The sequence below is a fragment of the Acanthisitta chloris genome, unplaced genomic scaffold (assembly GCF_000695815.1).
Source record: "Acanthisitta chloris isolate BGI_N310 unplaced genomic scaffold, ASM69581v1 scaffold10733, whole genome shotgun sequence".
NCBI classification, from domain to species: Eukaryota; Metazoa; Chordata; class Aves; order Passeriformes; family Acanthisittidae; genus Acanthisitta; species Acanthisitta chloris.
The window spans coordinates 96,089-121,487 of record NW_008664344.1 but is presented as its reverse complement, the minus strand read 5'-3'; the positions used below and the strand labels follow the sequence as shown (position 1 = coordinate 121,487).

Below are 25,399 nucleotides of genomic sequence, written 5' to 3'. Positions count from 1 at the left end.
GCTAGGCTAGTGTAAATCAGAACAGAGCCATCTGACACACCAGGCCATCAGCACAATGACTTGTACAACTCTGACAGCTTCTCAGTCTGCAGAACAGACTTGTCCTATTTCACTGTTTGTACAGTGAGACTTCTCACTTGGCTGCTGAGGACAAGTTCATGCTATGAGAATGGCTAACCTTATAAACAGCTGTTAAAGCTCCAAATATCTCATCTAAGGAAAGCTCTGCAGGTCAGCAACCACACAGTTATTTTAATACAATAGCATTGTCAGCCCAGATTCCATTAGATCAGTAGCAGAATCCCAAGGCAAGAATCAAATACAACCACCAGAGTAACCATGCTGAATTGAATTCAGCACCCTTTGGAAATGGCTGACAGAGAAATAGAGATGTCAACAGCCATTTGTAAATAAGCTCATTTTTAATTCCTTGTAGAATAACAGTGGCCCTCGGTCTCCAACTACACAGGGATTTTTGGTTGCAAAACAACTGTAAAAATGAGAATTTATGCCAAAATTTGCAAATAAGGCAACACAATAAAGCAGAATAATAATTTTGGGTATTAACCAGTTTTTATGTTTTTCTTAATTGTGCAATATGAAAAAAAATCCTTTATGTCCATTAACTCATTTCTGACTAAAATGTTTTTAACAATTCGTTTTTTCTAAAAGAGTATGCCTAAAAATTCTCCCAAATTAAATTACACAGTTTTAAAACATATATGTCTCACTTGCACATAAAGTGGTTATCTCACTCCCTTACTGTTGCCATTCATACCACATATCCTTGGTTAACTTCTGCAACATTCTATATCCCCAAGTATGTATTGGCCAGGGTTTTTATAGAGACTTTGTAGCTGTAGAGCTTAGGAATCACATTATTTCTTTGGCTTGTAGAAGCACCAGACTGGAGCTCTGTCAGATAATCATCTTGGAAGCCTAAATCTATCATCAGCTTGTGGTACATTTTATTATTCCTCCATGTGCTATATGACATTTAGAGCAGCAAAGGTAGTATTCCTAATGGAAACAAAAAAAATAGGCAAATCCCCTTAGTACTTCAATCTTGCAGTTTGCACATTTTCTTTCCTCCTGCAATCCTGCCACTAAAATGTAATGTAGAGAATGATCCACAAGAATTCCTCAAAACTCAGAAATTATCAAAATTAATCAATTTTTGGTTGTGAAGATACATTTTAGTTGGGACAAGTGAAAAGAATTTGGAATCATTAAACAAAAGAACAAACAGCAAAGATCCTCTGGGCTGTCTTTTAAGAAAGGGAAATTGGATATCTTAGTCAAAGTTCAGACTGTATTGTAACATGAACGAGTCAGACCTTTGAGACAATTAAGCTGTTGATGTCAGTAGACTAAGAGGACAATAAGAGTTTTCTACACTCAGAGGACTAGGAAACATTGCTAGCAATACCAAGGAGGCATAAAACCACACCGTGAAATGAAAGACAGTAATTTTTCACACAGCCACACATCTTTTCTTTACACCACTGCTAAAAATCAGTGCACGAACTTAAAGCAGCAAACTGTAGCATCAGCTGTAGTTATCATAAACATTGCTCAAATGAAACAGTAGAGGGTTACAGGTACAGTCTCCAAGCTACCAAATGCTTAGAGAAAGGAAGGCAACTTAATAAACACATCAAATTAATTCTCAATTATTAGTTAATCTCCAGAAAACACAGGGCACTTACACAGACCAGAAGAACGTGCCAGCTTTCACCCCTTGCTTGGCTGCAGTAATCCAAATCTAATGAGGAAATATAAGAGGATTAGAATGTGTTCAGATCTTTAATGATTCTCTGAAATCAAAAGCAAATGTTTTCAAGACACATTCTTCTACCCTGAGCCTAGAAGTGAAAATTGCAGTTTTCAGCCTGCAGCCCTAATCTGAACACGTGGAGTGACAAACCTATGCAAACTCTGTAGCACTGGGTCAGCTGCTGTGCTGCAAACTTTCAGCTCTACATCTCTATGTCGCTTTTAATTAAATGCCTTAAGATTCATGGCCAGGAATTCCTCCAGTCTTCCATTTAATTTACAAAGCCCAGCCATTACTCACCTGAGCATTTTAGCATTCAGGTTTGAGAGGATACTCAGTTAGGAAACAACATACCTTAACACTAATCCGTATCTGCATAAATGTCTCTCTTCCCGCATATTCATCAGTAGCCACCAACAGAAAATGTGCGAGAAAAGAATACACAAAAAAGGGGGCAGACGAGTGAGCAAGTGCATTACAAAAGCAGGGAGGGACACTTTCATCCAGAGACTTAAGAATTTTTTGAGCTCATCCAACATGGTGATTGATGGAAATGATAGGAAAATCTCCATGAATTTTTAAAATTCTTTCCTCAATTCTTCAAGTTCCATTTCTTTTTTTTCTGACTATAAATCAGTTTGCAGCAGAAAGTTCCACAGTGTAGTGGAACACACAGTGCATGAGTCTATTTTTCATTTTGTTTGTTTGAAACCTGCCACTTTCATTGGGGTTAGGATATTGTTCTCATGCTTTGAAAACAGGTTATTAATCCTTTCTCTTCCCATTTCTATACAACATTCATTATATTTCCCTCTATTTTTAACTTTTCAAACACAAGTAGCCCTGGTTTGTTTGATCTTTCTCTAATGAAAACCATACCATACCCCTGGTTATCCTCATCACTTTTCTCTCTCCCTCCTTTTGCCCTCTTTCTATCCTATAACTCTATACAAGGCAGGGGAATGAGAATGAACAAATGTCAAAAAGGTCCACAATCAAGGAAAGCAAACAACATGAGTTTGTAGCCCTACAGAACTACATTTCTCTTGCAAGAAACTATCCAAATTATCTCAAAACTAATTTCAAAAGTGGCACTGGTCAGCACTGTATATACAGCTAGATTGTTTTTTCCCATCACTTATGCATACTGCGATGTATCATTTCACAAGGAGTTAAGACAAAATGTAGCTCCCTTATTTAATAATTCCAAAGTCTTTGGTTTACTTTAAATCAACTTTGAAAATCCATTTAAAGTCCCTCTACCTTGCTCAGGCAGGCACTTATAAACTGTCATCTGGGCGTGCAGTATTCAAATCTCATGCCTGAATTATTCACACGTCGATCTTAATTGAAATAACGTTGGCACAGTCTGATGAAAGACCATTTGCACAATGAGGCTATAGTTAACAGCAATTAAATTTGGATATTGTAATGCCATTTATAGAAATGTTTGCCTTCCTGTGCCTTGGACACACTCCTTACCTCTCATCTTCTACTCCACCAAATCTTACAGGACTCAGTCCAGTTAAATTGAAATTAGTTATAAAAGATCATCTGTTTTCATTTCATTCTAACTTTTTGCTAATGTATCCTCCTTTCAGGGAAGAATACAACCAGAGTAACTCTATAGAAATGGTGTTACTAAATAAATGCAGCAAGAGCAGGAGCAGAATGGCCATGAATTTGCAGCCCACTCCTCTTATTTCAGGTGCTTTTCCTCAAGAGACTGATTTCAGGCTTGGTTCATATTAATGTATGCTCAAGCTGCCACCAAATGTGGAGTCCTCCAAGCATCTCCCCCAGGCTCTGCAGCCCTAGCCTTCCACCAGCACCACGGTTTGCATGGTGACAAATATCACAAGATGATGTGGCTGCAAAGTGACTCTGATCAAATAAAAGGAAAAAAAGGCTTTGAATTTATAGTGGAATTTGGGGGTTGTGGTTGAATAACAGGGATATTGTTTTCAAAAACTCACAGAATACTAGCCCTGACAGGATGGGACAGAAGGATGCAAGTGAACAGGAGAGATGACGAAGTGTGTGAACAGCTCACCGATCATGTCACTGAGCCCATACACTGCAAAGATGTTCATTTGTGTCATATAAACCAGCACAGGGTATAGAACTTCAGCCAGGTCCCTGTGTCTAATTAAAAGTTATTATTTACTGTTTCATGGTATTTCCAGGCAAAAAAGGGCCCATATTTGAAGCAATTATATTTTTCTTTGCATTGCAAATTTATTCCTAATGAAAAATCCAGTCATGGCAGAGAAAGGAGGTCAAATACAAGTTCAGCATGAGGCATGTCAGCTCCACTGCTGTTGTGCTCTATGGTCTTGCTGTACTTGGAAAACCATTGCCCCTACAGAGCTGTAGCAGATTTATTTTCTTTGAAAGTGTTTGTGTTCCTGCAATATTTAAATAATTTTGGAGATATCTTTGGGAAGGTACCAAAAAACTCCAGGGAATTCAGTGTTTAGCTTTCACCATTTACTAATTCTAGTTTTACTTTCTAGTCCTTTGGCCTACACAGGTCCAAACAGTTCAGCCTGCCTGGTTGGCCAAATCAGACCAGCCAAGTTCCACCCTCAGCAGCTGAAGATGTTCTGTGCTGCTCTTGACTTAGTGCTGATGCATTTACCCATGACCCTGTGTTGTTTAGGCAATTGATTTTAAACGTGTCAAAAGACACCCTCCCCCTCTGGCCAAGCAAGTAAAATAACAGCCATCCTGAGAGATGAATAGTTAGTTCCTATGAGTATTGCTAAGGCAGCCAGCAGACCTGTGAGGGGGGGGCTATTTTTAATTTGTGTTGAGCATAGAATATGCTTCATGAATGTCATGTGAAAAGAGCATTCACACCTTTCTGTCCCAGGAGTAATGCAAGTAAGAGGAGATGACTCCGGGTTGCATACTCCTAAGAGCAGTAAGGGCAGCCCAAAGGCACCCAGACTGGTTTCAGAGAGGAGAAATGCTGCACCTGCACTGCGCCCAAGAATTTCACCTCGAGAATGCAGCCATTTACATTGCCATTAACTGTTCGGATGAGTAGTGCTCCGCTGCACTTTAAATAAGCTCAACAGCTAAGATAAGGATCTGTTGAAGTCTAACATCAGCAAATCAAAAGGCCCATATCTGTCCACAACATCTGAGTGAGACTCCATCCTGACTTTGCCAAGCACAGCCTGATTCAACTCAAGCTTGCAATAAAACACTACTGGACCTCTGCCCTCCTTTGTTTTATAAGGGGAAACAAACCAACCAAACAAACAAGCCTTTGATTTATTCAAACCCAAACTAAGAAAATTCAACACTATTCACTATCATACCTAAAGCTGCTACTCATAACAATACATTTGTAGACACATCATTAAGAATGCAGAGATGCAGCAGTTATCTAGGTGGAAGAATTTCTATTTGAACTCAACAAGCTTTAAATAAAATCTCCAGTGTGTTTGAGAGTTGTGACAGTTAGTGCTGATGAATCTAGTGGTAACTATCTCTACCAGGAGTGCCTTTGGTTACCCAGACCCTTTAGTGGCTAGGTAAAATTAAACAGACTAGAGACAGCTGGATAAGAGCATGAAAGTTTATATTCCACCTCAGCTATAGGATAGGAACTCCAGCAGAAAAGCATGGTAAACTCTTCTTTCAGCCTAATCACCAGTGAATTAGTTAGAAAGACAGTCTCTTGCTGCCTTCAAATTAAATTCACTGTCTTTCAAGTCAGACTACAAGCCATGTGAGAGGGTAGGATAGAAAAAAAGTTAGCATGTGCCCTCTCAACCCTGTCCATTGAAAACAGTTAAGAAATGACTGAGGGTTATTGTTCCATTTCCTCTCTGTTGGTTAGAGTCACAGATTTAAAGTTAATTAATCCTAGCTGTTCCAGTACTCAGCATGTAAATGCAATGCCTTATATACTCTCTATGGCTGGTCACATCTGTTAGGTCACTTTTAACGTTTGCTGTGTTAGGTGTTGCAAGGTCAGTACCATTTGTGAGCTCATGTAATTTATTTGCCATATGTAAATATGTTGGGCTTAACTGTTAATACATCAGAATTTTCTAGTCAGCTGTTTAGCTATCTCCTATGTCCACTCCTGGTTTGCATAGGGGACAAGCCTTATTGTATTGCACTCTATATATAGGCCATATTTCTCTAATTAATTTGAGTAAGCAGAGAGGAGGGGAATAAATATTTTTTACAAAATAATAATCAGATCAACCATTCTGTCTTCATACTGTGCCACAAGAAACAAACAATATCTAGCTTTTCCAGTGCAGAAAGAACTGTTAGATTATGGGCTCAGATTCAACCCCAGTACACTGGCAAATGTCCCAAGAAATAATATATACATTTTTCTAGTTATAGATATGAAACATATCCTGTAAGCTGAATTACTTTTATTTTTATATCCTCTGAGTTGATTGACTACAATTCTCTTTATGGATGAAAGCAGACAGGCTAAGCAATAGGTTAGGTGTCAATGGCATATAGAACATGGAAGTCCCAAGTTCTCCCTTTTGACTGCTAGACATATTTCACACAAATACTTCATACAGAGTCATTCAAGACAGCTGTGGAATTTTCTTTGAAAACCTGCACAGAAGGTGGGACACCTCGAATAATTAAGAGCCTGTAACTTAGCAAAGACTGCTCTGTGTTTGTTGCCCCATGAAATGACTGGTGGCAGCAGCACATCTTGGGTCAGGGCTGATGGGAGGGGCAACTCAAGTTGTGCAAACACACTCCCATTCACCAGGTAGGGAAGGTGATTCGTGGCAGGAGCAGAGGAAGTGCATACACCCACTACAGTGGAGAGTTGGTGATACAAGAAGGGGAAATCTCTTCCACATTCAGGCAAAGGTGGGAAAGGAGAAACCCCAACATTTCCCAGTAACGAAACAGGTACACGACTGGTGCAAGCATGCAGAATTAATATCACTCCTGCACTATTTGGAATTTGTTCTGCCAACAAGGAGAAATGTAACTAGCCTCTTCCATCCTTCTTCCTCTTTAATAGGACACAAATGATCTCACAGCCTTGGCAACTAAGCATGGTTTTCTTGCCCAGATGGAAGATGTTGGTACAAGAAGCTTATTAAATAGACAGATGCAAAGAGCCCTGTTGCTCGTTCACAACTCAAGCTGGATAAAAAGCAGTTCTTACAAAAAGGAATTATACCCATCTCTCCTTCAATAAAGTGATTGCAAAATGTGTTCAGGACAGAATGGCAGATGACAGCTTCCTGAAGCTCTTTCTGTAATTGTTAGACACTCAAAATCAGTAACATTCCAATTATGGTTTTAGTCTAAATATTGATATAGAATGAGGAAGTTTGATGAAATCAGGAATATCAAGTTAAGGTGTGTAGTGATGATGCTGAGTGTCCACAGACACACCTTGCAGACTGCAAAGGGCTTTGCAACATGCTGTCATTTACCTAGGATTGTCATGGCCCTTTATAAGGATTATCTCAGCATTTCAAACTAGGCCCTTTTTGAGGGTTGTAGTCTTTAAAACTACATACAAAGTGGCCTAAACGATCATCAATACTTTTATAATTGTTATAGTTTTGAAGAGAGACCTATCTTTTGGACCAAAACTCGGATCCAAGATGGGTTACCTTCTGAAGGATCCTGTCTGTCCTCATTATCCAGAGACTGGTAGTTTTATACCTGTTATCTTCTGGCCGTGGGGAGGCCAGTGGTTTATTTCTAAGGATCATGAAAAATCTCTAAAAAACCCGAATGTGTTATCTGTAGTGTAAGCTTAAACTCACCACATCAAATCAAGACATGAGAAACTACTGCTTAACAGAAACCAAAAGCAGCTGGGACCTAATTTTAGTGCTTAAAGTTGCTTGGGATGAAAACAGAACGTGAGTGTCATGAAAAATGAGCAGTAATTTAGTTTCCCCCTTGGGAGATTTCTGTGAGATGCTGTAGCAATATGAGGAGTGGTTTTACGACTGTTTCCTGTGAAACACTTTTGTTTTGAAAACAAGGTGGTTTTCAGCTTATATAATAAATCAAGGTTGTATACTAAATCAGAAGACTAGATTTCAGGAAATCACACAACCAGCTACAGCACCCTGAAACACTTCCAAGCTACTTTCTCCCCCCCTTCTCCTTTTCCTAATGCTCTTAAAATTAATTTCTCACAATTCCTGGAGTAAAACCATTCAGATACTCATCTGCCAAATCCCACTGATGTCCATGGTAATCTGGATGTTTCCTAGCAAAAGGCTGAGTATTATAACAACTAAAGAAAGACAGACAGACCACCAACTCCTCCACATTTTAACAAAGCCATATACAATGGGTCAGTTCCCAGTAACAAGAAAGCATTTCAGAAATTATCAACATTAAATGACATTCTCTTCTAGGCAGTTATAACCATAATAAAGGGCTCAGACATTTTTCCTGCCTCCTTGAGCAGAAAGATAATAATTCCCACTCCTGTGCAAACCACATATCACTCTGAAGATTGAGTACTCCAGTTAGACAAGATTTTGGTGATATGCAGACCAGATTTCCCCTCCTTACTCCCTTAATTCTATTGTCTTGTCTTTCAATACCCAGCTATTTTTGGCAGTCTAGATCTATGTCATAGTTAATGAAAATTATAAAAAGCAGTTAGAAACTGACTGTACCTAATCAATATATAGATATAATTTTTTTTCACTTATAAAAATCTGCAATTCTCTTTTCAAATGTGCAATTCTTCCACATGAAGAGAGAGCAGCATTGATACATCTGCAAGAGATCTACCACCTCCTTATCCAGTCACTATGGCCACTATCAGCTTTGCCAAACTTATGGGTTTCCCTCCTATTAAGTGTATGAGGATTGAATTACAGCCCTACCTCTAGGAATTTGTTTCCAATTTTCCAAAGACATTTCCAGTTTATTACATTATTTGTGTGTTTTTCCTTTTTAATAGTTCTTCAGATCAGATGGTTTGTTTAATCATCCCTACTTGTGTATGCAACACTCCCCCCATCCTCTGAGGATTTCATCCAGCATATGGTCATCCACTGTTGTGTAACTGTCTTGAACTCTTCTCAGCTGACATTTTTCATGACCCTTGTTTACAATCCAGAAAAACCTTTATTCTCTGGAGTAGCATAGGTGTTTCTAATAGATAGATGGGGGAATTTATGTTCCCCACAAAACACAGCAGGTGATGAAGTATTCATAAACTTAGCTTATACTTTTAAAATAGCTTCGTTTAAAAATAGAGACATTTGTAAAAGCTCCAACAGTTAGTTCTCCACTAACTCCTACCTAATCATGATTGAGGTAAGATGCAGAATTAAATTTGGAATGCATAATTAAATTACAGCTGCTTAGCAAGTTCTCACACCGCAGTGTCTATGAGCTCAATTCTCAACTGCAGCAGGTTTGTTAGCTATGTGGTTCTGGCTGTAGCTGAGATGAAGAAGTCACCCACTGCTGCCCCTTCACTGCTCCCAGTTGTGATCATGCTTCTTTGCTCACACCTGGGAGGATTATAGGTACATTCCTCACCCTCTCCACTCCACACAGCCCATGCCAAAAGCTAACTCAGGTCAAAGCTAGGCAAGGGAGTGTCTACACTCACTGTTATGCTGACAAATTTTACACGAGCACAAATACCTCATTCTGGCTCAGCTACACCAGACACATCTGTCTGTCACACATCTGCCTGCAGCTCTAAATTGTCTTGTCTCACATTTGCTGCAGACTAAAACCACATGCAGACAAATAACACAGACTTGCTAAGACTAAAACCATGTGAGTAACTTCCCTTAGTCTCTTGGGATATTTCTGTTTTAAGAGTTTTGCAGGATGATACTGATCCATTTAGCAAACAGATTATGATGTTCCCAAACCCAATCCAATTTCCTCACCTCTATCACCTCACTCTTTTGTGAGGTTAACTGGTCAGAGAGCTTTCAAACTATAGTTCCCTAAGCAGTCAGTGCAATGAAATGTGCATGTACCTTGCCTTCTTGCATGTAGAACTTACTAGTTTAATTTAAACCCCCTTCAGCAAAGCAAGCTACCACAGCATGCACTAACTGGGGAAAGTGCAGCAGAAGCAAGGGGACTGTCTTAGCTGTAGTAATGCACAATACTTTGAAGGAGGCCATTTCCTTGCCCAGAATAAGGATTCAGAGCCAGAGAAACCAAGTCCAACACTCATCTAAGAGAGGGAACCTCGTTCAGCCTCTGCTGTCATGCTCAAGGCAGAAATTAATTCACAGGCTTCCACAGTCTCTGCAGCAAGTCAGGTAACAGTGATTGTTTGTGGACTTACACAATAGTTATGAAATTGTGCCATGCTATGTTGACAGAACATTTATACTAAAATTGCTCAAGAACATTACTAGGATAAAAACCTGAGAAACTCATAATGAAAAGGAAACATGTTGCCACAATGACAAAAATATAGTGTAATACTTCAGCCTCAAGTGAGTTCTTTTCCTAGCCACATCTGATTTATACTTATCAATGCAATCACCTTTCCATAGTCAATGGATCTGTCATTCTGAAAAGCAAAAGCAAACTCAAAGCATTACATCAAAATTGAATGACAAAGGTCAGCCAGGATGTGGCATGGGGATTAGGCACAAGTTTTTCACATACATATTTTTTAATAATTCATGGGGATTAGGCACAAGTTTTTCACAAACATATTTTTTAATAATTATTATTATTGGCTATGTTCCACAGCAGGGCAAGAGGAGGGGAGGAGAGGGAGAAGAAAAGGAGGAGGATGGAATCTGAAACTTACTGGTTGACCTCCCCACCATCTGTGATTGAATTTCTCTCGCCCTCGAAGACTGAAGCTGGCATCAAACACTGGGTCATACATCGAATTGCCAACAATCCCATGTGATTCCGGATAGAGTCCCTTTGTGCAGAAGTAGATTAATTAGTAAAACCCTAATGCACACAAATGCAGTTCTTCACTGCTATCTGCAAATACCATTATAGTATTTTAAAACAAGTATCTTTGTAACTACCCAACAGAAAAGGTTATAACTTTAAGATAAACACATTTAAAACTGGTTGTAGTAATGAAAGCAGTAGGAGATGACTGAATTGTGCTAAAAAGCATAGAAACTCCTGTTACTCAATGCTTCAAAGTTTCTCATATTAGTTAATGGTTATTTTGAAGTCATGAAAAATAATCAAAAATGTATGAAAATAAGATGGATTTGTACTTTCAGTTCCTCTTCATTAATGCCCTTTTCAAGGGCATCACAATAATTCATTCTTTGTTTCCAAGAGTAACACTTAACATTTCCATTTAATAATGTTTTATCTTTACAAGAGTCTTTGTAAAACAAGTTATTTCCAACAAAAAATTGAGGCAGGTCATCCAAAGCCATGGCTCTGTATCGCAATTTGTTCTGCAGGGAAAGCAATTTAAGAAGTTTCAGCCCTTCTCCCTTTCTCTTGGCCCTCTCCCATCCCAAGCTATTCATTTCACCATCCCCTCCTTTCTCTTCCATTTAATATTTGTGCAGTGGCTGCATCTAAAAAAAAGGAAAGGGAAAAAATTGCAGCTGCAGGTAGAGAGTCCCTCAGGCCAGCCTGGGAACGCTGTCAGTGTCACACAGGTATGTGTACAGGCCAGCCTGGGAACGCTGTCAGTGTCATACAGGTGTGTGTACGTGCTGGTGTGGGGACAACCCTGTCACCTGAGTACAGCAATGGTTCACTCTACTGTCAGGCCAAAGCAGCCTCCAGATGCATTCAGAGCTGTAAATTGTAAGCTGCCTGCTAAATCAGCCCCTCTGACTTCAGCTGCTCCAGTGAAGAAACAACTGCTGGTTGTATTCTGGATAGGATTTCAGGGCTGGTTTTTCCCCCTAGGAAAACACTGACCTGTAATTACACAGCAGTACAAATAACTGCAACAGTAAGCGTAAGAATGCATAGGAAAGCTGTGACAGGGTATAATGGTGAGATATACTCCATCTCAGCACTCCAAAATACTGAAGAAAACACTTAACTAAAGATCAAAAAGGATGGACAATGAAGCAGTTTTTTTTCCTAGATTTTTTTAATCTTGCTCCCCACTACACACATTTTCACACTTAACTAAAGATCAAAAAGGATGGACAATGAAGGAGTTTTTTTTTCTAGATTTTTTTTATCTTGCTCCCCACTACACACATTTTTACTCTAGTATACTATTTTTTCATCAAACAAATCCTTCCCAGGGACTTACAGTAGCAAGGGTGTACAAGTTGGGGAAGGTTTTTGTAGGGTAGACAGGTCGCATGTAAGGAGAATGAGTTCCAAAGATCAAAAAGGATGGACAATGAAGGAGTTTTTTTTTCTAGATTTTTTTTATCTTGCTCCCCACTACACACATTTTTACTCTAGTATACTATTTTTTCATCAAACAAATCCTTCCCAGGGACTTACAGTAGCAAGGGTGTACAAGTTGGGGAAGGTTTTTGTAGGGTAGACAGGTCGCATGTAAGGAGAATGAGTTCCACAAGATCCTGAAAAACCAATAGCAAATGTAAGCATTAGGAAGCGAAGCTCTCAAGCACAGAAAACAAAAATAGAGGAAGCAATTTCTGTGACTCAAAATGATGCAGAAATGAGTTAAATTTTAACCATTCCCATAGACTGTTTTCTGAGCTAGTTCCTGTCCAGAGTCATTGGAATTATCTCATTAAGTAAAACAACACGGGAAAACACAGGTTAATTTGAAGTGACAAATACAGTAGAGCTGCAGTTTCACAATGGGCTTTGGCCACAGCTCCCACATGATAGAATCATTTAGGCTGGAAACATTTTTAAAGACTGTCAAGTCCAACCATAGATGGCTACACAAATACAACGGCCAGCACACACACAGGGGAAACAAATCCAACACGTTTCAAAGGTATGGACACACACATAAACCATCATGCTATACAGAGAGCTTCAAATATGCAGTGCATCTAGTATTCCACAAACCCAGGTGGATGCATACCCCTCAACAGGGGAGTACAGGGAATGTCCCCAGACACCTAACAGACATTCACCACAGCCACTTAGCCATACCTCTGAATCAAGTGGAAAATTTTGTGGGCACCTCCCAACTAGCCTGTAAGAGTGCATAACACAGATCATGTATTGAAGATGCATTTTTCGTGACAAAACCATATGAAGGTCATGGACTCTGAGCAGCATTCCCCAAAGCAGAAGCTCTCCCCACTCTGCTGTGTGCTGCATTAATCAGGGTGCTTTCAAGTCACCAGTTGTTACCATCTAAACCAAAGGGGATTTCTGCCATTTCAGCTCCATGATGACCTTCCATTGCTCAATGAAAACAACTGGGCTGTCTTTCAGTCATTGTAAGAAAATACATGTACTCACTCAGCTTTTCAATGTTGGGCATGACTTTGTTCCCTTTCTTCATATATGATGCACGGAAACCATCAACAGAGAAGATGATCAAAGGAGGACGAACAAAGCTAAAATCAAAAGCATCAGGAGTGTAAGGCAGCATTTGAAATTTATTTTTTTATTTGCACTCGCTCCCTAAGACTCCAGAGAATCTAAAGTACAGTTATTGTACATGCTATATGTCTATAATTTGTTGCATATTTAACAGATAATCAGAAACTGACAGTCCTCACACTTAGTAACATCCCATGTTCACACAGTCAGTGAAAGGGCTGATATCCAACATAAAAAGACATCTTCCTTAAGCAGCTGAAAATTTATTGCTCAAAAAGGAAAGTGCTTACAGAAGAAGGAAAAAAAGTAGTATGCATAACTACCCACCAAGTACACAATCTGTATTTAAAAACCATGTCTCGGGACAACTGGTCTCTCTTCACAAACAGAAGTTCACTTGGTGTTTTGACTGAGTTCTGTGGGGCACAGCTCATTCTCGCATACTAAAGACGACAGTGTTTCATGTTACTTGATTTTTTATTTATTACTGCCACTGACACTTTACCCCAGCAGACAGAGATATGTCATGAATGGACACTCCTGGGCTTTTAATGTTAGGCACCTGCTGCAGGGGTAAGCAGCCATCACTGTCACCAGGAGAAGAGTGGGCTCCTGTCTCCTCCAAACTATCCTCCTAACACCACGGACTGAGCTGCAACCCAGCACAGCACCTGAGCAGATGCTTACCTTTAGGGATAATAATTGGTTTCAAAACTGCTTACTTACTCAATGTTACTCATGTGCTGAAACTCCTCACCAAGTCAAGCCTGTATCCCATTGCAATTTAGAAATCCTTTCATCTAAGAGCATTAAAAAAGTGGCCTGAACTGTGTTTACATACGGCTTAACCTGAATTTTACTGAAAGCAGATCAACCTAAGCCTTTCCAATGGCTTCAAAGGAGTCTGGCTACCTTTCCTATGCATGTATGTGAAGCAGGCAAATCCAGCAGCAGGTGATCAAAGACCAAGAGTTCAAGCCCATATGTCATATATCACTACTCACCAAGCAGCTCAAAGGCAAATGCATTACAATATTATCAGCCTAACTGTGCAAATAGTGAAGCCCAGGAAAACATCCAACCCATAGCCATTCAGCCTGCATGACAGGGCCAATGCAGGAATGTGGTGGGCAGAGGTCCAGGGCAGAGCTGGGGACCACTGGCTTTGCTGCATTTGGCTTTGCAGTTGCATGCAAAACACTCACCCTGCTGGACATTCAGGAGCCTTCATCTCTTCACAGTCATCATCCACCCAGTGGGTTTCTCCTACCAGGAAAGTCACATTGGAGTGTCAAAAAAATAAAAATAAAAAAAATAATCTGTGGACACAGCTACAGGCTTCACAGAAAATATCAACTAAATAAAGTCTAGCTGCAGTTAATGGACTGCCTTGTCATACTTCCCATGAATAATGAGCAGGTCTTTTCACAAAGCTGAACAAGTGATCTGGTTATATTCAATTCAACAAAAATACCCAAACTAACAGTCCTACAAGTAGCTCTTAAAACTCGAGTTAAAAGTGTCCTTTTGACCGCAGGAGACAGTGGTAATGCTTTAGGCACAGTGGTCATCTATTTCAACTTTTTTTATTTTTGATCTGTCAAAACCAGGTACTGCTGCTTCTGGCTGTGAATTCCCACCCTCCTCCCCCCAGCTCTGATGTCTCCATGAACTGATTCAGCTGGCTAAAGGCACAAAACAAAATTCATTCTGGGGAAGAAAAACAACTCTAAATAGTTTCCAGCTGGTTTAGAGAGCTGATCAGCTCATGGATCAGGTGAGACTCAGGCTAAAAAAAAGGCATTAATACTCTTTCAGAGCTAGATTAGTTTAAATTACTTTATGTAATCAACTATTTTCATAAGGTTTTCAGTGCTGAATGCTGACTATAGAGTGGCTCATGACTTGCACTTTCACAGGTCAATTGAAAAACAAATTATTGACGAACGAGCCTCGCTTCCTGAACCTGGCACTATTAAAGGAACTGCAGTTCAATTAAAAGAACAAAACAAAAAACACCATAGAAAAGATCTGCAGGAACTGTGTGCTGCAGCAATTCCAACTGACCATGACAGGAGGTGGAGGGACAATTTCCAAGAAAAAAAACAACCCACACTAAAACCAACATAGTAGCCTCCGATAGGCAAAAGCCAAATAAAGAGGAAACAGTTCTCACATATGACTTATTGTCAGAATGCCAGGGTCGTTGAGATAATTGGTTATTAGCCAATTAAACAAAGATTATGTATGTTAAAGACAGAGAGATGTAAATTCCTCTGTCTTGACCCTTGTGAGTGAAAGTTCACCAAAAAAAAGCAGGAACCAAAAACTATGCCAGTATTTAAGTGGTCTCAGCCTTGGATTTCTTTGGGGAAAGGGAAGAACAATCTATGGGGATTTGCTAGAGGATACGTATTTCATGTGGATTCCCAACAGCAGACTAGAGGATACGTATTTCATGTGGATTTCCCAACTCAAGTAAACAAAAAAAGCCCATTTTCAGTGTATGGATCTGGACTATCACCATTTTGTGAACACATGCAGTTGTCCAAAATGGTGTGCGTGGAAAAATTTCGAACTGTAACCCTTGCCCCAGTAAAGTTAATGAATGAAAAAAACAAGAACTAGCTAGGATACAAAAGCAAGAACCCGTAGAGCTCATTACCAAGCATCAGAAGACCTGCTCTGAATGGCAGACATTACACAGGCAGGATATGCTCTAAAAGAGCCTGGTGGTGGATGAAAATTAAGCCTTCACAGCCCATCCACCCGCCAACCAGTGCAGGCTGTTCTGTGGCCATGCCACCCATCTGTGAATAATAGCCCTTTTATTCTTGCAACTCCTCTCCCACAAGAAACAAAGCCTACAGATGTTAGGCCAAGTAGTTTGATCAGGAGCTTTAATGGTAGGGTAGACAGAGGTCTTTGAGACAGATAGCATATCTAGAAATGCTCCACTCCTTCTGAGACTATCAGAGATTCCTGCTCACCCTGTGATGCAGACAAATGCATCTGAACACTTCAGAGTTTCGCTTTAAACTCTTCTTCATCCACCTACACTTCTCTTTTTATCATTCTCTCTACAGGCAAAGATAACATCCTTCTACGATCAACAAATTCTAAGTATTTACCTCTGTTAGTGCCCAGAAAATTACAAATGCAATTCCCCATTCTCCCCCCACCCCCAAAAAAAATCAGAACATAACAAGGAGAGTGTTCCTCCTTTAGAAGAAAACTCCTTACCCACAGGGCTACCTTTTATTGAGTTTGGAAAGATAAGAGGCAGAAAGACCAAAGACGTACCTTTGCAAATGACTTGGTAATTAGTACAACAATCTCCTCTACTTAAGCAGTCTTCAGAGCAGTGACAAGCATTGTCATCATTCCTGGTTTCTCCACAGCGATCTTTGGTACACTCCCAGCCCCTAGCTAAAGTATTCACAAGGTAAGTAAGAAAGAGATACTGTAATCAAATCAAAAGTACTCACTCAAGCCATGATGATAACACTCTAGTCCTTAAAGTTGGATGTAAAGTTTATGGCACCTTTTAGTGACTTCAAAACCTCTGAAGTGGGCATGTCAATCAGAAATAAAAAGGACCTTATGACTTTCAAGTCATAAGGAGAGCTCCTCCACCCAACACACCTGTATTTCACTTGTTGTATTCTAGGCTTTGTACAACCTGAATGCCAAAAAGTGTGCAAAGCGAAAGACAAAAAGGGATCTTGACAAAAACTGATGGTCAGCCTCAAGGACAAACTAAGAATTCTGGTGTTTCTTGGGTAATCTTTTCCTCACTACTACTACAGTCCCCAGTTTCAATCCATAGAAAATAAGAGAAAGTAAAAAAGGGACTGTGTCAATGAAAATTGATGCCTTACTCCCATCAGTTCCTCACCCACAGTGCAAGATTCAACACCAACTGCAGCATTACGAGAAAACCAGGGCTGTTGATCAAGGACAAGCATGGCATGGCTATTGTAAAACACTCCAACTCTTCTCATCTTGCAAATGAAGTTGTAGCTAAGAGCTTGTCTAAACTGGGTGCTCTTTCAAGGGTAGTACATTGCTACACTGTGGAACAGGGCCTGTGAATTTAAGCCTACGGTTTTCTACATCCTGGCCCAACCAAGAAACTTTAAAAATCACTTTAAACAAAATGCATCCAGTCCACACCACATCACAGCAATGTCTTTTATCCCCTTTTCTCCTTCATTTGAGACTTTTCTATGTAAGTATGCAATATTTACAGATTATGCATGTGAATTCCCTGAATAAATGCCTATGGGAGTATATGACAATTAGCACAACAGACCCAAGGACTATGCAGGCATCCATATGCATATGTGAAAATACATGTCTGCTACAGATGGGAAGCTGAGAAACTGAGAACCTGCCATTTGGTAGCAGACATTTTGCTGGAAGTCTTCAAGAAGAGCCTCTCATTTTGCAATCATTTACACTAGGGGTGAAAGAACATCAGCTTCAAAATTTTTGATCTGGAACCAAAATTGGTTTTCATACCAAATTAGCTCACCATTTTTTGGTACCAAGCTATGAAAATGATACAATCATAAACAGAACTGAGGAATTCAGGACTTTCAAGTACGGTACATCCATGGGCAATGATACTTTTAATCATTGCAGTTTTCTGGATGCTCAGCAAATATAATACTTCAAAAAAGCAAGAAAAAGTTTAATGGCAAAAGTAGAAGGCACCTGTGTCAACTCTGACCACTGTGCAAACACTCAAGGAGATGGGTACAACTAATAATTTAAATGCACTGTGCTAAGTAAAACATAACTAATGGCCCTCTTTGAAGTTTTCCTTGCCTATGACTCATTAAAAGGAAAGCCACACTGCTGTACTTCCATTCCCCAGAGTCCAACGAATTGAAATCAAATGCTTCTACCAGTGTGTTATATGCATCCTGACATCTGGAAATCAGTCTGGGGGGCAGGTAGCAAGCCCAGACTGTCACCTGAAGCTTGCTCCAAGAGGACCTGTGTCCTTTCAATGCTCCCAGCTTCCAAGGCACCTTTCTCAAGTAACCACAATGCACAGACCACAAGCAAGGCTGAATTGCTCCAATATTAAGTTATCGCTTGAGAGGAAAAAGTATTGCTGACACAAAATGACAAGTCTCCAGTCTTTACCACAGCTTTTAGTTGTAACCTGGACATCAAACTGCTGCCTGAACACTGATTATTGCTTTTAATTGAATATCAGAAGATCTACTTGTCATGAAGTATGAATAGTACTCTGCTTTTTCTGCTCTTGCAGTGAGGAGCAATAGGTGCACATTCCTACTGCTCCTTGCAAGAAATACAGGCTGCATTTTGGGCTGAGCTGAGTCTGCCCAGCAAGGCAAGGTGAGGAGGAGATGCAGGTTATGGCAGGGAGTGCTGGTTTATCAGGCAGGTCCTGACCACTGGCAGAAACCAGGTGTCAGCAGTGCCTGACAGTGCAGGACAGGAGACCCATCATACCTGTCTTTAAGCACAGCTCATCAAAGTCGAAGCAGCAGCTGTTGTAGCTCTTGCACAGGTTGTCACAGCGGCAGCCAGGAGGCTCTGCCTCTTGAAGTTCAAAGCATCTGTTTCTGCAGGAGCCAGAGGTACTGATCCAGGGGGAATCTGACAGGACTGTGTGGAACAAGAAACAGGGCAACATCTGTGAGGCCAGCAGAGGTGGGACAAGCGGCTCAGCCTCAAGCCACTTGAATGAGTAAAACCTCTGCTGCCTGCTCTGGGAAAGGAGAAGGGAGAGGAAAAGGGAGAGAAAAGAAAAAAACACCCCCAAAAAACCCAACAATTTCCAAAAAAGTTGTTCTTTTTGGGGAGGAAAAAAATAAGGAAGCAGCATGCTGTGATAACACCCTGCAAAGAAACAGCTCTGGCTTTACCTCTGTAACAATCAAGAGATCATTAGCAGAAATGTATTGAAGTCTCCAAGGCCCCATTCCAGGAGCTGTAGCAATTCCACAGAAGCAGGCCTTTGTTTTCAGAAACCAAGTGACATTTTCATGGCTGGCTGGGCAGTTTGCATAGGAAAGGACTGCAATTAATCTACATGCAGTCAGCAGGACTTGGTTTGCTATACTAGAAGGCATCAAATCAATGTGAAGTGTGAAAAAAACCTGTAAGATGGTCTATAAATTAACAGAGAAATAAAGCAAGGCTTTTTGGTGGACTTCTGCAGAGCACCAAATTATAAAAACTTTAAAAATATAGAAGTATTTAAGAAATTAATATATAATTATGTGTATAAGTAAATGAAGGACTGCCAGTCTAGAAACCATGAATAATGTATTAGACTTCAATAACCTATTTATTAGTAAGGGCCCTTACTGTCGAAGCTGATACATATGTGTCTGCTCTTTTCCTATAACAAAACCCTACGTAGGAAAATTGTGTCCTATTCTCTAGGGCTAATTGTATCTTATTAAATAAGATAACAAATGTATGATATTCTTTAAACAAAGAGGTGTTCCAAGGAAAATTTGATGTCTTTTGTGCTTTGAGAGACCTATTGAAATGAAGTCTTTGAAATTGTTTTGGGTTTTGTTTTCTTTTAGGCCATGGTTTGGTTTTGGCAAACCTCATCATGATGAGCAGGATTTTAAGACGATTGACACAATGGCACTGTTGGGCAATAGTTGCTCTGATATTTACTTATATTTTCCCCTACACTTTTACACAGCCGAAAGGTTAGTCTCCACGTAAATCTCTTCCCCAACAAGATGGCGTTAACTAAACACTATGAGAATGGATGGAAAAGAAGATGAAGGAGGAGTCTGGAGGTGACATTGTAGTAACTGATGTCCCATCAGCTCCCATCCTCAGCACTACTGCTCCATCACTTTCCTTGGAGTGGCACTGGCACTGGTTGGACACCAGGACAAACCACTTCAGGGAGTAAACCTGGCAGCAAATCAAGATCATAGGTAAGAAACTCAAACTAGCCATGGTTGCAGTCATGGATCATGGCAATGTCAAGGCACACTCATACGACTGCTGGAAAAGCTAGTAGTAGACAACTGTCTTTCTGCTTTTGTGGGGTTTTTTGTTTTTTTCAATCAGGTCAGCAATGCTCAGGGCAATAAACATCACACACACAGTGAAGTTACACTCTACAAGGACATACCCTGCATGCATGCTCTTAATGAAACACCAATATTCTGCCCACCTGAAATTACACGGGGCTAAAAGTTGCATATTATGCTGGCAATACACAGACCAGTATTTTCTTTGCTCACATAAATAGGTCACAAAGCTATGTTAGAAATTAATCACATGAGAATTGTTTCAAAGCATGCTAACACTCAAATTTTCAGAGCTATGAAGTCTCATCCTTTATTTTTAATGACAGCTGTTTCCTGCCAAATCGCTTCCGAAAATGTGTAACCAAAAATATTTCCATGCTATTTAACCTCTTCCATTACTTTCTCTCTTGGAAGCTAGGTATTATATAACCACAGATCCAGTAAGCTGCAAATCAAAGGTGTTATGAACTCAAAGGTATTACATACTAGCATATAACCCTTACACTGGAATTTCCCTCTTCATTTCAAAGGGCTGAGAGGGAGGTCTTTTCAGAAGGTCAAAAAAACATGACAGCATGTGTTTAGGAAAGAGAAATTGTAAATCTGACTGCAGATTACATAAGAGACAGTTAACCACAGTTCAAGGAATGCCTACCCTGTTGTAAAGAGCAGCTCATTTATCAGGTAACCACAAGAACAAATTACCCACAGAGGCTGTGCAATCTCTGAGCTTGGAGATTTTTGAAGAACAGGTTAGGCCAAGATCTGTCAGGAGCACTTCAGTAGTAACTGACCATGATGTGGGATATAGAGAAGGTCTACATAGCTGTTCAAGGTCCCCTCTAGCTCCATCTTCTATAACTGCAAGTAGGGTTTCCATTTCACCTAAGAAGGTTTACTCCAGCTACCCTGTCATTTTTTTCATGTATCTTGACAACCACCTCATTACTGATGTGACAAATTATCCCAAATCACTTAGCAAATTCAAGTCTCACCTTCTGTGTCCATGCAGCACCCTTTCCATATCATAACACAAAAGAGGACTTGGTTAATTTCTCTGAATACATCAATATTGCTCATTTGTTTACCATGCTTAACCTTGCCCTTGCAACCATGTGCAAGACCATGATTTTCAGGTCGTGCACAATGCCATGACATGGGTACTGGTGCATGCAAAATTGTTGAAAACATATCAAGAGCTCCACCCCTGGTGAACATTTTCAAATGAGCAGAAACTGCTGTACTGAACAAGCTTAGAAAATTTTAGAAATATTTTCGAAATTCCTGCATCCCTCCTTCCGCAGCTCCTGCATTCAGACTGTGCAACAGGCAGAGGGTCAACGTGAAGATTCTCATGTCATTTAATACACAAAACTTCTCACATCCTTTTCCATATATTCCTTTTCTTTGCCAACTAAGCTCAAAGCAACCATCTACTTGTCTTTTATGTTACAGGTTAGAGAGCGAAGTTGCACAGGGCAATAGTGCCTTTGTGGTTCAGTCCATGGAGGTTATTACACTCCACTGTATAGGTGTTACATTTATCTTAGAAAGTGCCATACCAAACTAATTCCTTTGATTCTGATGACAATATTTTTGTAAAAAAAAAAAAAAATCAAAGCCATTTAATTTCCAATAGTGTTTAAGACACAGGACTACAGAACATAGGCATCCTTACACCATCATCATAGGAAGGAGACTACCTGGTAATAGTTTGCCATTTTGGATCCTATGGATCCCATATAGAACCTACATGGAACAACCAAATACTTATACATATAACATCTGGAGCACCAGTTTTGCTAGATAGTATTCATATTATGAACTTGCATTTCATTTTTGCAGAATGTCATTGCAATGAGTAAAATGTCAATGAAAAATAAGACAAAGGAGAAAATACACCCTAACTGTTCCAATACAAGAAAGGTAATTTTTAATGATGTGCTGAAAAATCCAGTGAGAAGGGATAGAAAAACTTCTATATTTCTTCTTCCAAAGCATAAGTTATCCTATCATGACCAAGAAACACACTTCAAGAGATTGCTAAGGGTATTTTCCCTGAAAGTGCTTAAAAAGATGGCTAAAATGCCCATAACGCAAATAACTTATAGGCAAAGTTATGAAAAATGTGAGCCTTGGTTCTCTAATGACTTTCAGAAATTTTATGATTTTAATGTAAAAAAATTATTTAAATTAAATAATTTGTTGAGTACAAATATTAAACATCTCAAATGTATAAAGACATATCTCTACACAGTAAAAAGAGAACAAGAGGGGATTTTGGGCATTATGGTGGTACTTTGACATGCATTTATAAGGTACTAGGAAAACAAAAAAATGTTTTTGGCTCACAGCAGAGTTCTGTGCTATATGAAAACTCAAATTTACTTACAAACATGGTATACCTCTGGAGAAATAACAAACTGGCTTCTACAGTAATGCTTGGTAAAGAGTGTTTTGTCCATCTAAAATAATTAGCTCCAAACACCAAGAAACTTGAAAATAACTAGGCTAAGGAAGAGTGAAGCTGAAAAATATTTGATTACAATCTTTTATTCTGGCTATTCTACTGCACTGGACTTCTAATGAAAGGTAACAAAGTCATACAATAAGGAGCAACTTTGATCACAGTGCTCTTACTGTTAAAAAAAAAAGCACCACTTCAGTGTAACTTTTTACTGTCTCCTTTAGACAGATGTGATCCTAATACTTTATTCCTTTTATTTTTTCTATCTTTAAACTGCAATAAAAGTAACAAAGTTGCATTAACACAGAATGGACAAAACCCTTCATTACTTTGTCTCTCGTTGTTGGACTGGACTACTTCAATGTCAGGTGCTGGGCCAATCCCACCTGTAAGCAAATTCTCAAGACTTCCAAAAGTACCTCATCTCCTGCCCTCATGCAAGAGATCATGTATTTCTTCCAACTTTTCTGGAATGCTGCGCTAATCCTCCTGCTATTGGAAACAGCACATAGCTACTGATCCCAGCCCTGGCCGCACTGAACAGAGCTGGTTGGCTCAGCAGAGTTGACACCGACCAGACGCAGTGGGTCCCCAGTATCAGACCTTTGGGACTTCAGTAAAAACCAGCCGAGCAGCTCTGATCTAGAGCCTAGACAGTCACCAGGACAGCGAAGCAACTGGCAGTCAGGTGTCGAACCCTTGAAATGCAAATCCTTCCCTTCACTGTTACACACTACACAGCCGCTCTACAGTTACCATACTAGAAAACAAAAACAAAATTTACAAAAAAAGAAAGGAAAGAAATTAGTTTTTCAAGCAAGTTTTTTTACTGATATACAAAGACCAAAAGCAACAGCCACTAGCTGCTGATTACCTGAAATGCCTCTGCTCAGTGATCAGCAGCCCTGACTGTGGCTGTGATTAGACATCAATTCCAGTGAAAGACAGGGGACAGAAGGACACAGACACATTACCGGGAACACAACAAACTCTGGCCACGGTAAACAATTTTATACTTTAAATTCACAAGCTATCATTACAGACGGGCATTGCAAATGAAACCCTTTCGCTTCAGTCAGTTTAACCAGCTCTAAGTCAATGACCACAGGTTTCCTTTTTCTTGCCAAAGGAACAGAGACACAAGTCAACCCTGCTTTTTTTTTTTAAAAAAAAAAAAAGACTAGTTTTCCGTTGTACATATTTTTATATCTGGACTATGCCTGAGCTCACAAAACCCTATACTGACCCAGAACACAAACAACAATTCCTTCTGTGGCATGCTCTTGCTCCATTCCAAAGAAAAAAGTAGGAGGCAAAAGAAAAAACAGAGGAGTCGGTGACAGCACATCTGCGTGAACACCTGCTCTCCTCTCCCGGCCCTCTCCGCCGTCAGATGTCTGCCGTCTACTGTTCACAAACCAGCATGACCTCAGGAGCCACAGAAATCCCAAAAGCTTTTCTCACCAGCGCCTCTTGAAAGCATTAATCAAGTTTCTAGAAACCGCTTCAATGGCTACCAAAATAAACCCAGTACCCTTAAACCCACCGGGGAGTTTCTCTTAGCTCTTGAAGGAAACTGTGCAGAGTACAAAACATGGCAAACATTTTGGAAGAGCTGATGAGACTGGTCTGTGTGAGACTGACAGTGCTCAGTCCTAAAATAAGCTAAATTTTCCATAGTCACATGCACACAGAGCAAAAGTTTAAGTAAATAGGAGACCTATAGGTGAGTCCCAAAGGTCAACTGACTCAGTCTCAGCGAGTTATTTATTCTTCTCTATATCCTAGAGGGAAAAGGAACAAGCAAACTACTGTTACGGAGTAGGAGTGGTTTCTAACCACAGTCTATAACATAAGAGTATGGCAATGTACAATTTATGTCCGTTACTGTACCTGAGACCGGGCCCTCATCCCATTCTTCAGACCTCCTAAAACGATTTGCTGTAAATCCCATGCAGACATTTACTCCGAAGGCAAAAGCGAATAAGGATATAACCTGCAGAAGTAAAACAGCAAAGTAAGCAAACGGTGCAAGAAGCAGGAGTTTTGCACTAAGAGCACTATGCATAAAGGGCAGAGATGGTCCTCTGTACATTCGAGCTCCCCAGCACTGCAGTTCCCATCACTGGAGCAGCAGCGTCACCGTTGGAGAGTAACACAAACCAGAAGGGGTTTATGAATAAAACATCTCTTTCTGAAGCTGAAACGCTCCTTTTTGTAGCAATTTATTCAGGAGAGGAGGGCTACTCCTCCTCGAAAAGCAAACACGCTCCTCTCCTCCCCTACCTGGTGCGAGTGGACGCAGCCCTGCTTAGCCATCCTAGGGAATTCTTGAAAAGCCTGCGCCGCCCGTCGCCTTTTCTTTATAATGAGAGCAGAGCTCTGTTTGCTCGGGGAGTTCGGGCTATTAGCTACGAGTAATCCCACCTGGTGAGGTTGACAGGCTCGTGTGATTTGTCCAGGGGGCGATTTCATCATGTTTCACTCACAAATCGCAGCTCCGAGTGCAGGAAGCTCCAGGCATCACCCCTCGCTGCGCCCTCCCCCAGACACACACCCGGCGCTTTTATGTGGCTTCCCCTGGCAGCGCAGGGCTCGCCTGTGCCGCTGCGGTCAATAGCTGCTCCTGCTCCTTCTATTCTGCTCACA

At 40.2% G+C, this 25,399-nt stretch overlaps 1 protein-coding gene across 1 annotated transcript in view; it reads right to left on the bottom strand.

Moving 5' to 3' along the window:
• ENPP2 (ectonucleotide pyrophosphatase/phosphodiesterase 2) overlaps positions 1-25,224 on the bottom strand; it is a 58,180-nt gene extending 32,956 nt beyond the window's left edge. The window contains exons 1-9 of the mRNA XM_009071311.1: positions 25,037-25,224; positions 24,644-24,746; positions 18,728-18,883; positions 16,541-16,666; positions 14,443-14,503; positions 13,154-13,251; positions 12,209-12,288; positions 10,563-10,682; positions 1,710-1,765 (exon numbers count right to left, since the gene is read on the bottom strand). Coding sequence (XP_009069559.1) covers positions 1,710-1,765; positions 10,563-10,682; positions 12,209-12,288; positions 13,154-13,251; positions 14,443-14,503; positions 16,541-16,666; positions 18,728-18,883; positions 24,644-24,746; positions 25,037-25,069 — 833 coding nt within the window. The 5' untranslated portion in view covers positions 25,070-25,224. The remainder of the gene's footprint in view (positions 1-1,709; positions 1,766-10,562; positions 10,683-12,208; positions 12,289-13,153; positions 13,252-14,442; positions 14,504-16,540; positions 16,667-18,727; positions 18,884-24,643; positions 24,747-25,036) is intronic.
• Between the last annotated feature and the right edge of the window lie 175 nt (positions 25,225-25,399).